The sequence below is a fragment of the Microchirus variegatus genome (assembly GCF_963457635.1).
Source record: "Microchirus variegatus genome assembly, chromosome: 8".
NCBI lineage: Eukaryota > Metazoa > Chordata > Actinopteri > Pleuronectiformes > Soleidae > Microchirus > Microchirus variegatus.
Window position 1 is genome coordinate 16,288,407 of NC_139809.1, and position 13,607 is coordinate 16,302,013.

Here is a 13,607-nt window from a genome sequence, read left to right on the forward strand (position 1 = left end):
CTGTAGGCGCGCTAACGACGCTAAAGGAGCTAAAGGAGCTAAAGGAGCTAACTGGTAAACGGTGCCTAAACGTGGCACGTAAACATGACGTCACACGCATCTTTTTCCGGTCAGTCGTCAAGGAAAGGCGCCATGCGCTAACATAGTGCCCAGCACCAAAAAAAAAGTAAAAATTGTCAAATAATAATAATATTAAATATTAAATGATATTATTTATTATAAAATAATAATAAAGGTACTTGTTTGTTTCATGTTATGTCTGAAAAATGTTGTTTGCTGTGTCCAAAACTTTGAAATGATGATGTTCTCAAATAACCAAAATGATTCACTGAAGCTGAAAAATATCGGAAAGCCTGTTTTAAATATTGTCAAACACTTGATTAATAGGCGATTACTCGAATATGCATCTACATTAATAGGAAAGGTTGTAATTAGTGATCATTAATGCCAACATATGCCACAGCCTGTATCTTAAATGAACTGTGGTGTGTTTGTATTGATGTTGCTTTGTGTTTGTGTGTAGGATGCTTTCAGTCTGTTAGCGTACTCAGACCCGTGGAACTGCCCAGTTGGACAGCAGTTAGATCCCACGCAGAGAGAATCACTCTGCGCCGCACTCAACAGCGCCATACTGGGTAAAGATGACACACATTAACATATGTTTCTTCAAACTACACCTGCAGGCTTTATTATAAACGGTAACAGAAAGGTTCTGTGGCATAAGCAGAACCTAATATAATAATGTTAAAACCACGCAGTTTCTTGGCGTAATGAAATCAAGTTTCTAGGATAGTCTGTACTTCTGATGTATTCTGGCTTGGATGATGCGCCCCCTTGTGTCTCATTGTGTGTTTTTCCTGCTCCCAGAGTCCCAAAATCTGCCGAAGCAGCCTCCGCTGATGTTAGCGTTGGGCCAGGCCACAGAGTGCGTTCAGCTCATGGCCCGAGTCCGGTCTGGTTCCTGCTCTTTTGCCAGAGTAGACAACTTTTTGCACTAGCCCCAGTCCAGGTGAGTTAGACACAGGTGAACGCTGCGTTTCCATCGTGGTACGTTTTCGGTTTGGTACAGTACGGTACGGTTTGGAATGGTTAAGCCCTGGGTCTGGAACAGTATTGTACTTTACTTGGTAGACAGGGTGTGGGCTGTGCCCGATGATCGCATATCGTTTTTCCAGTGCAACGACAACGAATATTGAATGCGACACAGAAGACCACAAAGGAGGACGTCCAGCAGCTCTGTTTTTCCTCTGTGATGCTTTTCCGTCGTGGCTGTACCATTTTTCTCTGGCACCCCCAAGGGAAGGGTGCCAAAGAATGGAACATTCTGTCGGGCTGGTTGTTTTGGTACCGTTCCTAATAAACGCAAATAAATACGTACTGTACTGTACCAAATTGAACTGTTCTACTCAGTGGAAACACGGCTTTAAAGGTCTTTAATTACGACAAACGACTGCTTTTGCCATGTTGGCCGACCTGTATTTAAGTTAATATGACAACAAAATTAGGCAGAAATAGCAGCGCTGTCAGCATAGCATGTGTTTATATTTGTGTATAACATTTTTACTCGATTTAAATACACGGTATGAAGCAGCACGGCTAAACTGCAACTCCTGCAAAAACTGCTCTTGTATTTTAACATTTCTGACATAGACGTTGTGCTCTTCTTATTCTTTCAAAATAATAAATTAAATCTATAAGGGCAAGTGTATAAAGTAACTTTCTTTGCATTGATTTGATTCCCGATCAAGACACACCAGAAAGAGTTACTTTTTAAAGATGGTAAACTATTGTGACCCAAATCACAAAATGGAATATATGTAAAAGTTGTGCATAATGTGGAGGCTAATTTACAGCCACATCTATAACACCTGATTTCATTTTGAATTGTCAAATCAATTCATTTTAAGCATGTTTTTTTCAATTTATACACATAAATCCTAACTTAAAGGTTGAGAAAAATTCTGCAAATGTGTTCTTTTTAGGACTCAAAAACAATCACCTGTGCTCTACTAAAACTGTAAATGTCTCTATGTGTTTTTTTAACCCTGCTACTTCCGTCTCTCCACAGGTTAATGTTAAGTAGCACTGAGAGAAGGCATGTCCAGCAGGTAGTTGTCATGGCGACGGAGGGAAAAGAGCATGCGTGTGATTGGTGAGTTTGGCTGTCCGTCAGACCGAGTCAGCGGCACAAGCAGAGCAGCAGAGGCCAGCGAAGAAGAGTCAGAGAGAGAGAAGAAAGCTTCCTTTTTAATTTAGTATTATCAAACAAAGAAATGTGTGACACTATTTAAAGATATTGAATTATTATTCTGTTTATCTAGCCTTTTTTTTTTTTCCTTGTCAGTTTGTTGTGCTCATCCTGGACAAAACAAATGTACCCCCCCCTTCCCCTTCCCTCTCCTTCTACCTTTTTTTATTTCCTTCCCTCTGTTTTAACGGGTGAAGTTTGATTCCCTACAACCAGTATTTTACTCGCACTGTTGTCAATCACAGCCGGTAACCACGGCGACGCTCACGACTGCAGGTCAACTTCAACCTGAAATATATAGATATCATCTTTTAATAAGATGTACAAGACGGAGGTGCATTTATGTCTTTTTTTGTTTTTGTGTTTTTTTTAAAGGGGGTGTGTTAACGAGTCGACGGGGCATGAAAAAACGCCTCTGATTGGCTGGAGCACACCGTTAGTGCTGGTCATGGCTGCTGCAGCACAGTCGCACACACTGACACTGGTGTAAAAGTAAAGCGAGACACAATTATTCAAGAAATAAAAGTTGGGTTTCATCCCGTATCAAAGTTACAAGGACGTTATTAAGGATAAAATACTGTGAGGTAACAGGTAAGCAGCCAAAGAAGACATCACCTCTAAGTGTGTATAATACCAAAGGTATTATATTGGAATATTCAAGGTGTTGAGGCCTTCGTTTCTTGCTGTACCTTCAGCCAATCAGTGCTCGGTGCCCTCAGAACTGAGCCTAACACTATTATCGTGGTCACAGTGAAAAGAAAATCAAAGGCAGACTAACAAGCACAGTCGGTGTGTGTGTGCATGGGTAGAAGTCAAGTCTTTACAAATAAAATCCAGCATCACCCACAGCCTGATGCTGCGCTCCTGTACTCAAGTCTTTCTTTAGTTTTTGTTTAAGTTTGAAAACCCCTTCTTTTTCCCCCACTCACAGTCACAATAAATCATAAACTTAACCCATTGTTTTTGCCCTGACACAAGGTCAAATCTGACTTATATATTATATGTAGCCCAAAGTCACGAGATTGTCTCGGAATGTTTTTACGCCCTGTAGCGTCTTTTTATCGTTCAGGTTTGCTGCTGTGGCCACGATGAGATTTGAAATGGAGGCGTCTCAACGCTTCAATACAGAGTCCAACCAAACCCACCCAAAAAGACATATAACAACAGAGATTAAAGGTCTAATGTGCAATACTTTCACTGGATGCCACTAGGTGTCACATTTGAATATGAATGTCCAAAACCACATGTGTTGCATACAGGGTTCCCTACAGGTCCTTGAAAGACTCTTACAAGTTGCCCTCCTAGCTTAATCTTTGGCACATTCTGTCCATGAATTAGAGGGAATTGGTCCTGGAAAGTTCTTGAATTTGATGTCAACCAAGGTCTGGGAACTTTGTACGTACTTATGAGGCCAGGAGGAGAAGGGCTAATGTTGGATTTTTGCGTGTTTTAGTGCTCTCCATCGTTGCTAAATGCTAAACCGATATTAATCCTAAAGCATTTTAGCTAAAAACAAATCCAGCAAATTTGCCGTTAGCTCACCGTGTGTGTGGCTCGATGCTAAGTACTGTCAAAACAGTTTACATATTGCATATTGGACCTTTAATGAAATGACTAAACTGACAGTTTGAGTTGAATAAACTCCTCTCGGCTCAAACACTGACACTCTCACGTTATCCAAGTTGGCTTTTGTATGTTAGTAGCTAACCTGGTAGCTAGCTAGCTAGCGAACACATTGTGATTGAGTCAGCCAACTAATCATTGAAATAACCCACGTACAGTAGCTAGCTAACTAGTTTGGTTAGCTAAGTCGCCAAGCCGGGTCAACACAGTTTCTGAGAATGTTTCCCCCCACACAAAGTCGTACGACAACTCTTTTGTTTTTGTTGTGATCAACACAAGGAGCTCTTTGGCAGTTTGTTGAATTATTTCTTTTAAATATTAAATGTTTGACTCTTTATATCATCACCCGCTGTCTGTTTCTGATTCTGTAATCTGAACAGATTATTATGGTCTCTTGTATCAGAAGCTTTTATTTCATCACACAGGACTTTACTTTCTACCAAACAGCAATGACTGAATGTTTTTTTTTCTGACCAGTGCTCAACTGTTAGCTTGGCTGCTTTGATGTGACCTATGACCTTTTGTGGCTAATGGACCCACCCAACGTGAGGTGTATATTTAAATATATGGGAGAATTGAAACGTCAAAAAAGGTAAAGAAGTGTGTTTACTGCAGATGTATGTGTCGAGTGTTGGGCTAACAGCAGTTTATGTGGTCGAACTTAAAGCTGTAGTATGTAACTTTTAAACGCAAACAAATGTCAGCTACAATCAACACACAGCCTTGGCATATACTGTATATACTACAGCCATGACCGTTGTATTGGTGTTTTTCTGCTAAATAGACATGGGTCATTGAAAGTGCTTGAGTTTTGTGCAAGAGAGAAGCTACGCCGAGTCGTGATCACTAGCGGTGTTGTGGTCGATGTCCACGTGACGTGAGATTCCGCGCAGAACAATGACCGAGTAAAGACGGAGCGAATGATTCCAAGATCTTTGGCTCCATACATCCATCGTCAACCGCTAATCCGAGATCAGGTTGTGGGGGGTTAGCAGCTCTAGCTAGTGGGCGGCCTCTGATTTCTCTTTTTGGGGCCTCTTGCATTGCTACTGTATACACACAAATGCTCCCTCAGTCAGGTCTGATCACCAAACAATAATGTAACGTTGTTACAACAACTACGTCAATCACCGAAAGAAGGTTACATACTGCAGCTTTAATGCCCCGCCGTTGTTGTTGTTGTTTTTAAATCACACTCTTAGCTGTAATAGGAACAACTCTAACGAGTCTTCATGCAGTACACACTTGACATCTGCTTCTACAGCTGTGAAGGACTTCTGTTACACACACACACACACACACACACATTCTTGTACTTGCTGCATATTGAGGACCGGGTAAAAGTGCTGGCAAAGTGAGGACCAGCATTTCCACTTTATTAATCAACACAATTACAAATATCTACTCCTTGAATGACATCTATAAAGAACTACTTGGTGCAGTACTATAAAATGTCTGCAGGTGGAGCCCCAGAGCAAAAAACTGTGTGAAACACCAGGGCTGGAAAACAGGTTTTTGTACCACATTGAGGAGTATAACATGTTTACAACCTAAGGAAGTGATTTCAATGAAAACAAAGTGAGGACCGGCCAAAATGTCCTCACTTTGTAAAAATGACCTCACTTTGTTGGTTAAAAACCCTCACTGGTCCTCAGTATGCTGCAAGTAGAAGAACACACACACACACACACACACACACACACACACACACCTGTTCATGAACCTCTGTTGCAAACCTGTAGGGAACAGGTCCAGCAGCCGTCTTCTGTCTTCTGTGCCTGGGTGGTGTCTCAGAGGCCGTTACCATCAGCCTCTGCTCCCTCTGCATTCACCGATCACATGATCGATCGCTGATTTGTTTTTTTTTAAAGGACGATTGAAGCCTCTGAAGCCACATGGACTTCCTCTGCAGAGGCGGACCCAAAACAAACAGACAGGATGTGCACATGTCAGGTTTATTTCATGATTTTTGTTTTTATTTTGAGTTTTAGAAGAAGAAAAAACATTTGTGAGATGAGATACCCTCTTACTTAGCATGACTTTAAAAACCTTTAAAATAATATTAAAAAAAAAGGAAAAATGATAATTGCAAAAAAAAATAAAAAATATGACCTATGTACTGGAAACAAGTTAAAGAAGAAATATTGTATTCTGTTTAATTTTGACAGACTTATTTTTATTAAAATACACCCATAAGCATATGATGGACTTCCTGTTGTTATTATTACTGAAAAGTGTTGTTGCAGCAGGTCACAGGTGAAGGTCACGAGCAGCGATGAAGGTTTTTGCAGCAGCTGCTTCTCAAAGCGTGGATGTGTGTGTGTGTGTGTGTTGGGGCTAATGAGCTGAAACTGTGAATAAGACGCTGACGCGTCGCCTCGTCCTCTCTCCGTCTGCTCCTGGCCTCCAGATGAAGCGATAATTGTTGTCATTTCCCCGTGAGATTCACATTTAAGTAAAAAAAGTGTGAAAAAAAACCTTGTTTAACCTTGTTTCTTTTACAGATGCTGGACGAGACGAAGGTGATTTTGGGGGATTGTAACCGGACGGGTTGCCAGTTCGACTCCTGCTGTGTGAGTGAGTGAATAGAAGGACAAGTGTGAAGCAGCTGTGGTTTGTGTCATTGTGTTTATTTCTGCTTTTTCATGTGCGACACAGACATCACATACACTCTTTACTATCTGTACTTTACCTTTATTTCATTTATTTAATGTTTCCTCCAGAGGGTCTTTGTGATCATGTTCTCCCAGAGGAACTCCAACCGTTTCTATTTTCTGAGAAAAACAGTAGAATACTGACTTTTTCTTACCTTTTTAACCTTATTTGAGTCATTGTATCATGAAGGAAATAAGGTTTAAAGGTGCATTATGTAATAAATCTAAAGAAACTGGCCATAAAATCCTGAGGAATAATGTTCATATAACAAGCTGAACTCACCAACTCATCAACAACAGTGCAGCCAAAATATTTGCATTAAAAAAAATCTTTTGCAGCAAATCATGTCTTAAATCATTGTTTTAAATCATGTTTTGAAATCATGTTTTGGCATGTGGCGCCACCTACCGCCGTCTACCAATCATTGCAGTCAGTAGAGTCTCAGCTGCCGAGCAACCACGGGTTGCCAGTTACGTCAGAAAACGAAACCTAAAAGACCTCGGTGTTTTGAATTTGAATGTAGTAACCGTTGTTGGCCACATTCTGACATATGGCACCTTTAAAGTCATCAAATGTATTAGTGACATTTGATGTGTGTGAAAAAGGTTTTATTTAAATTATTTAAATTCTACTTGTCTTTTTTCCCTTATTTTACCTTTCACATTCTCCCAGAGGAACTCTAACCATTTCTATTTTCTCAGAAAAACATTTGTTTAGTGACTCCTTGTTACCTTTTAAACCTTATTTGCGTCATTTCGTCACGGTTTAAAGTCATTTTAAATCATCAATTTTCCTGATTTGTGACATTTGAGGACTCAAAAACATGTGATCGTCTTATGACCCTCGTCTTTATTCATAAACGTTAACCAGTGTCACGTAGACCACAGGAAACAGAAGATGAGGAAACGACATGACGATAACAGAAAGCTTTATTCTGCTTTTTCATCGTGTGATACAGACACATGCAGTCTTTAGTATCTTATACTTTATCTTTATTTCATTTTTCATATTTCAATTCTACTTGTCTTTATCTTTCATACATTTCTATGTTCTGTCTCTCTGACATCATTTGCTTGTACACTGACTTCTTCTTTAAACCTTATTTGCATCATTGCATCATGAAGTAAATAAGGTTTAAAGTCCTCAAAAATCATCAAATGTCCTGTGTGTGTTGTTCAGTGTTTGTACAGCAGGGGGCGTAAATAGGTTGGAAAACACACAAAAACACTTTTGACCTCAAGTTTACTCGGTTCAATTGGACACTGTGGTGAGTTCACTGTATCTGGATTTACTGTATTTTTATTTTACTAAATTATTATTATTATTATTATGCAAACCGAACAGGCCCATAAATTAAATTAAGTTAAATTAAAGCATTGTATTTATACATAATACAATATGAATATTTATGGGAGCCTGTTTCTGCCGCTCGAAAAAATTAAAATCTAAATTAGTCAGTTATAATTATGAGAAATCATGTCACTTCTTCATAATTGAGAGGTTTTAGTGAGATTTAAGAGCTCAGAAACGCATCGGTGTGACGATTTGATCTGAAACTAAACCTCATTTTACACATTTGTAGGTTTCATTTTTTTAAAGAAATCAAATCCGTCCAAAGCTCAGTTCTTGTGATTATTGTACGTTCCTTACGTCTTTATTCATAAATGTTAACCAGTGTGACAGAAAGAGTCTTTAAATGTTTTAAAACAATGACTCTGGCGGACGTATTTATTCAAGAAAACGACTCGTTTCCTTCACATTGTCATAAACATCAGTGATTATGCGTAAAACTTAAGTCACGTCACATTAACGAGGCGAGACACAGATTCAGAAGCTTCACAGCGATGAGAATTCTTCAGAAACGTGTTTTTATTTCTCTGGACTCGAGGCCGTTTGTGGTCAAGAGGACGAGGAGTGGGCGTCGTGTCCTCGTAACACCAGAAATAAAAGCGTCAGTGACGCACACGCGACCTTTGACCTCACACACGGACGTTAGAAGTAAACAGAATAAATTACTCTGTTACAGTGTCACAGTGCAGTCGTACTATCAGTCATAGTAGCAGTCATAGTGTTTTTATTTGTTTATTATGATCTTGCATCACATTTTTCCCTAAAAAACAACACTTTTAGCTCATAAAAGCACTATTTTACAGTGTAACTTCATTACATTTCTGTTTTATGAGCCTTCTGGGCTTCTGTAAACGTAACTTAAATAAATCCCTGAAATCATATTTACTTCACTGTCCTGAACAGACGTTTATAACCTTTAAAGACAATTTGCTTTATTTTTGGAAGGAAACTGAACCATCAACTTAAAAAAAAAAAAAAAAAAATTGTCATTGTGTGTTAATGTGTACACATTTAAATCGCTTTATATCCATCTAAAATACATATTTATTGTCATAAGTTTCACTATTCCAAAGCTAAATAGAGGTAAATGCATGTTTTATGTCATTTTTAACTCCTTTACAGTGAACTTAAATAAATCCCTGACATCATATTTGCTTTATTTTGTAAGTGAACCAAACCAACAAATTTCAAAATAAGGGCAAAAACTGGATTTTGAGACTTTTACTAATCACTCTGAGGCCTCAGGTCACACACACACTTCTATATATGGACACACACTCATTTACATCACTTTATATCCATCTAAAATACATTTTTATTGTCATATTTTTCATTTCATTATTCATAATTCCACAACTAAATAGAGGTAAATTAATTTCATGTAATTTTTAGCTCTTGTATAGTGAAAATAATTGAATCCCTGAAGTCATATTTGCTTTATTTTGTAAGTAAAGAGAGTTTATTTACTATTGACTCAGCTAAATAGAGGTATATTTATGTTTTATGTCATTTTTCACTACTGTACAGTGAAAATAAATCAATCCCTGACGTCACATTTGCTTTATTTGAGTAGTATTGCTCTGTTAAGTAAACCAAACCAACACATTTCAAAATAAGGCCTCAGGACACACACACACTTAAATCACCTCATATTCATCTAAAATACATTTTTTATTTTCATATTTTCATTATACCAAAGCTAAATAGAGGTACATTTCAAAATAAGAGGTAAATTTCAAAATAAGAGCAAAAACGGGACTGAACTTGACTTCCAGGCCTCGGGTTGTAAAAACACACAGAGGTTAGTGGTTCAAATGTGTCTTTCTGTGTGTGTGTGTGTGTGTGTGTGTGTGTGTGTGTGTGTGTGTGTGTGTGTGTGTGTGTGTGTGTGTGTGTGTGTGTGTGTGTGTGTGTGTGTGTGTGTGTGTGTGTGTGTGTGTGTGTGTGTGTGTGTGTGTGTGTGTCCAGATGCATCTCTGAGCCTGTAATTATTCTGTGTGTGTGTGTGTGTGTGTGTGTGTGTGTGTGTGTGTGTGTGTGTGTGTATTACGCCCTCCAGGCCGCTCACAGCCCCCCCGCCACCAGATCCCCTGGCCTTCACAATTGGGATGGAGCGTTCGGCGTGGTTGCTATGGTGCGTGCGAGTCACCATGGCAACCTGTTACGGCGTTCTCATCAGTGCCACGGTGGGGAGGGGAGGGGGGTTTGGGGGGGGGGGAGTGTAAATAACACAACACCCACTCTTTTTGCCCCGTCGCTGCGATGCATATTCATATCCACATGCGAGTCATTAGGGACATGTTTTATTAGTGGACCCACCAATCTATCGTTTATCTGCGCGTCTGTCTCCCTCCATCCGTCCTCTGGCTTGAATAAATAGTCATTACGGCGAGGCCAGTGGAAGGATGCAGCCTCCGCCTGCTCTCAGCCGGATTGTAATGGCTTCATAAGCGCTGCTGATTGAATTGATTGCCACAGTTGGAGTCTGGCTGAGATGTACAATGGGCCGGGAACATACAGAGCGCACAACGTTAATCAGCTCACACTAACGGGGCAACAGGCACCCAGGTTTTTTATTATTTCCAGGTACAGGGCGGTGAAAACGTATACAGTAAAGTTAAAGTCATGTGTCGTGTCCACAGTTCACTCACACAATAAAAACAATCACTCATGAACACTTTGACCAGGAAATGTGATTTATTGTCTTCAGCCTTACACTTATATACATTCACCTAATAAGTCATCAACAGGAAGGAGAATGAGGCCACTTACCTTTTTATATATATATATCAATTTGTGTATAATTACACAGAGGTTGTACATCGTCTCAGATTTTATTTACAAGCAAATATCAGACAAAAACAACACACTGAACAGATTTTCTTTTTTACCTTAACGACGGTGATTCAGTGGTCTTTCAACTGGAAGGTTGTGGGTTCGATTCCCGACTCATACAACACCTAATGTGATAGAGAATGAGTGAGTGAATGAATGAGTGAATGGCAAAACATCAAGACTAAGAATGTGCTGTATGTACATGATATTTATATATGCACTGTTATTTTTTATATATACAGTATATACTCTTTATTGTGACAATATTTTGACATCCTGACATAACTCTTTTCTAAGTGCTGTTGACTAGATTATGTTAAGATAACAGGAGGAAAACCTGAGGAGAACATGAGGAGAACATAATGAAAATATGAGGAGATGTGAAGAAAACATTAGCAGAACACAATAAAAACATCAAGAAAACCTGAGGAGAACACAAAGAAAACATGAGGAGAACATGAAGAAAACCTGAGGAGAACATGAAGAAAACCTGAGGAGAACATTAAGAAAACCGGAGGAGAACACAAGGAAAACCTGAGGAGAACACAATGAAAACATGAGGAGAACACAAGGAAAATGAGGAGAACACAATGAAGACATGAGGAGAACATTGAGAAAACCTTAGTAGAACACAAAGAGAACCTGAGGAGAACATTAAGAAAACCTGAGGAGAACACAAAGAAAACATGAGGAGAACATGAAGAAAACCTGAGGAGAACACGAAGAAAACCTGAGGAGAACATGAAGAAAACCTTAGTAGAACACAAGGAGAACCTGAGGAGAACATTAACAAAACCTGAGGAGAACACAATGAAAATATGAGGAGAACATGAAGAAAACATGTGGAGAACACAATGAAAACATCAAGAAAACCTGAGGAGAACATGAAGAAAACCTAAGTAGAACACAAGGAGAACCTGAGGAGAACATGAAGAAAACCTGAGGAGAACATGAAGAAAACCTGAGGAGAACATTAAGAAAACCGGAGGAGAACACAAGGAAAACCTGAGGAGAACACAATGAAAACATGAGGAGAACACAAGGAAAATGAGGAGAACACAATGAAGACATGAGGAGAACATTGAGAAAACCTTAGTAGAACACAAGGAGAACCTGAGGAGAACATTAAGAAAACCGGAGGAAAACACAAGGAAAACCTGAGGAGAACACAATGAAAACATGAGGAGAACACAAGGAAAATGAGGAGAACACAATGAAGACATGAGGAGAACATTGAGAAAACATGAAGAGAACACAAGGAAACCATGAAGAAAACCTGAGGAGAACACAAGGGAAACATGAGGAAAACCTGAGAAGAACACAAGGAAAACATGAAGAAAACCTGAGGAGAACACAAAGAAAACATGAGGAAAACCTGAGGAGAACACAAGGAAAACATGAAGAAAACCTGAGAACACAAGGAAAACATGAGGAGAACACAAAGAAAACCTGAGTAGAAGATTAACAAAACCTGAGGAGAACACTAAGCAAACCTGAGGAGAAGATTATGAAAACCTGAGGAGAACACAAGGAAAACATGAGGAGAACATGAAGAAAACCTGAGGAGAACACAAGGAAAACATGAGAAGAACATCAATCAATCAATCTTTATTTATTGATTGAACATGAAGAAAACCTGAGGAGAACATTAAGAAAACATGAGGAGAACACAAGGAAAATATGAGAACACACTGAAAACCTGAGGAAAACATGAAGAGAACATTAAGAAAACCTGAGGAAAAGACAAGGAAAACATGAGGAGAACATGAAGAAATTGTGAGGCGAACATGAAGAAAACGTGAGGAGAACGTGAGGAGAACTCTCCAAAGAAAGGCCTTTGATCACTCTCAGATTTAAATCCTGCTTTGATACTAAAAAAAGACACATTGAGGTTTTTAGTCTCAGTTTGACTTTTGTTTGTGAGCGTGTTTGCGTCTAATGGAGCTGATTATAATTGTTTGCTGTAGCTGCAGTGAGGGATGCTGGGAAAAAAAGGCTGTTTGAGTGGATGTGTGTGCGTGACTCACTGAGGTAGACTGTGACTTGTTGTCAAGAACGTGAATTTACAACAACAAAATCACTAGTCTTCCACAACGTGTCACACTAACTCCAGGTTTGTATTCAGGTTTTAAACCATTTCTTTGTGACGCAGAGCAAAGAAAAACACGAAAATACTCACTTTTAACCATGATGAAAAACAGATGGCTGTCGATTTGTTGTTGTTTTGTGTTTTATACAATCTGACTGGATTTTGATTTGATTTGAGAGAGAAATATAATGTGCAGCCGTCGTGATTTTTATTTTTTGTGTAAATGTCCTTAATAATAACAATATTAACAATAATAATAATAACTGTATAACTGGGATCAGGCATTGAATAATAAACCTGTAGGAAAAACAATGTAGATTAAAATATTAACACAATATAAGAAAAGCCACTCGATGCTGTGTAACAACAGATGTTTGCATGTTATTCTATTATATTATCACATTACATGAATCACAATTACTTCTGATATCTGTGTATGTGTATATATATATATATATGTGTGTGTATTTATATATCATATATATGTGTGGTATAACAATATACACACACAATGGAGAGAGACTGAGCTGAGCAGCTGTTTTAATAACAGACGATCGAAAGGACACAAGTTTAATCTCCTGGAATTGGTTCTGTAAAGCTCTGCCAATAAAGTTGGATCACTACAGGATAAAGAGAAGGAGAGGAGAGGAAAGGAAGGAAGGAAAGAGAAGGGAGGGAAAGGAAAGAATGGAAGGTAAGGAAGGAAATTAAATTAATGGAAAGGAAATAAAAGGCAAGGGGGAGAACGAAATGGGAAAAGAGAATGTGGAGAAACATCAAACATGGAGAAACCTGCTGTGTTTGTGA

The 13,607-nt window shown here is 38.9% G+C and overlaps 1 protein-coding gene across 2 annotated transcripts in view; it reads left to right on the plus strand.

Annotated features, from left to right (window-relative positions):
- Nucleotides 1-5,889, plus strand: part of ranbp10 (RAN binding protein 10) — a 40,275-nt gene extending 34,386 nt beyond the window's left edge. For both annotated transcript variants that reach the window (XM_083893373.1, XM_083893374.1), the window contains exons 13-15: nt 524-635; nt 868-1,009; nt 2,069-5,889. In XM_083893373.1, the coding sequence (XP_083749499.1) occupies nt 524-635; nt 868-998 (243 nt within the window). In that variant the 3' untranslated portion in view covers nt 999-1,009; nt 2,069-5,889. The remainder of the gene's footprint in view (nt 1-523; nt 636-867; nt 1,010-2,068) is intronic.
- Nucleotides 5,890-13,607: the final 7,718 nt, after the last annotated feature.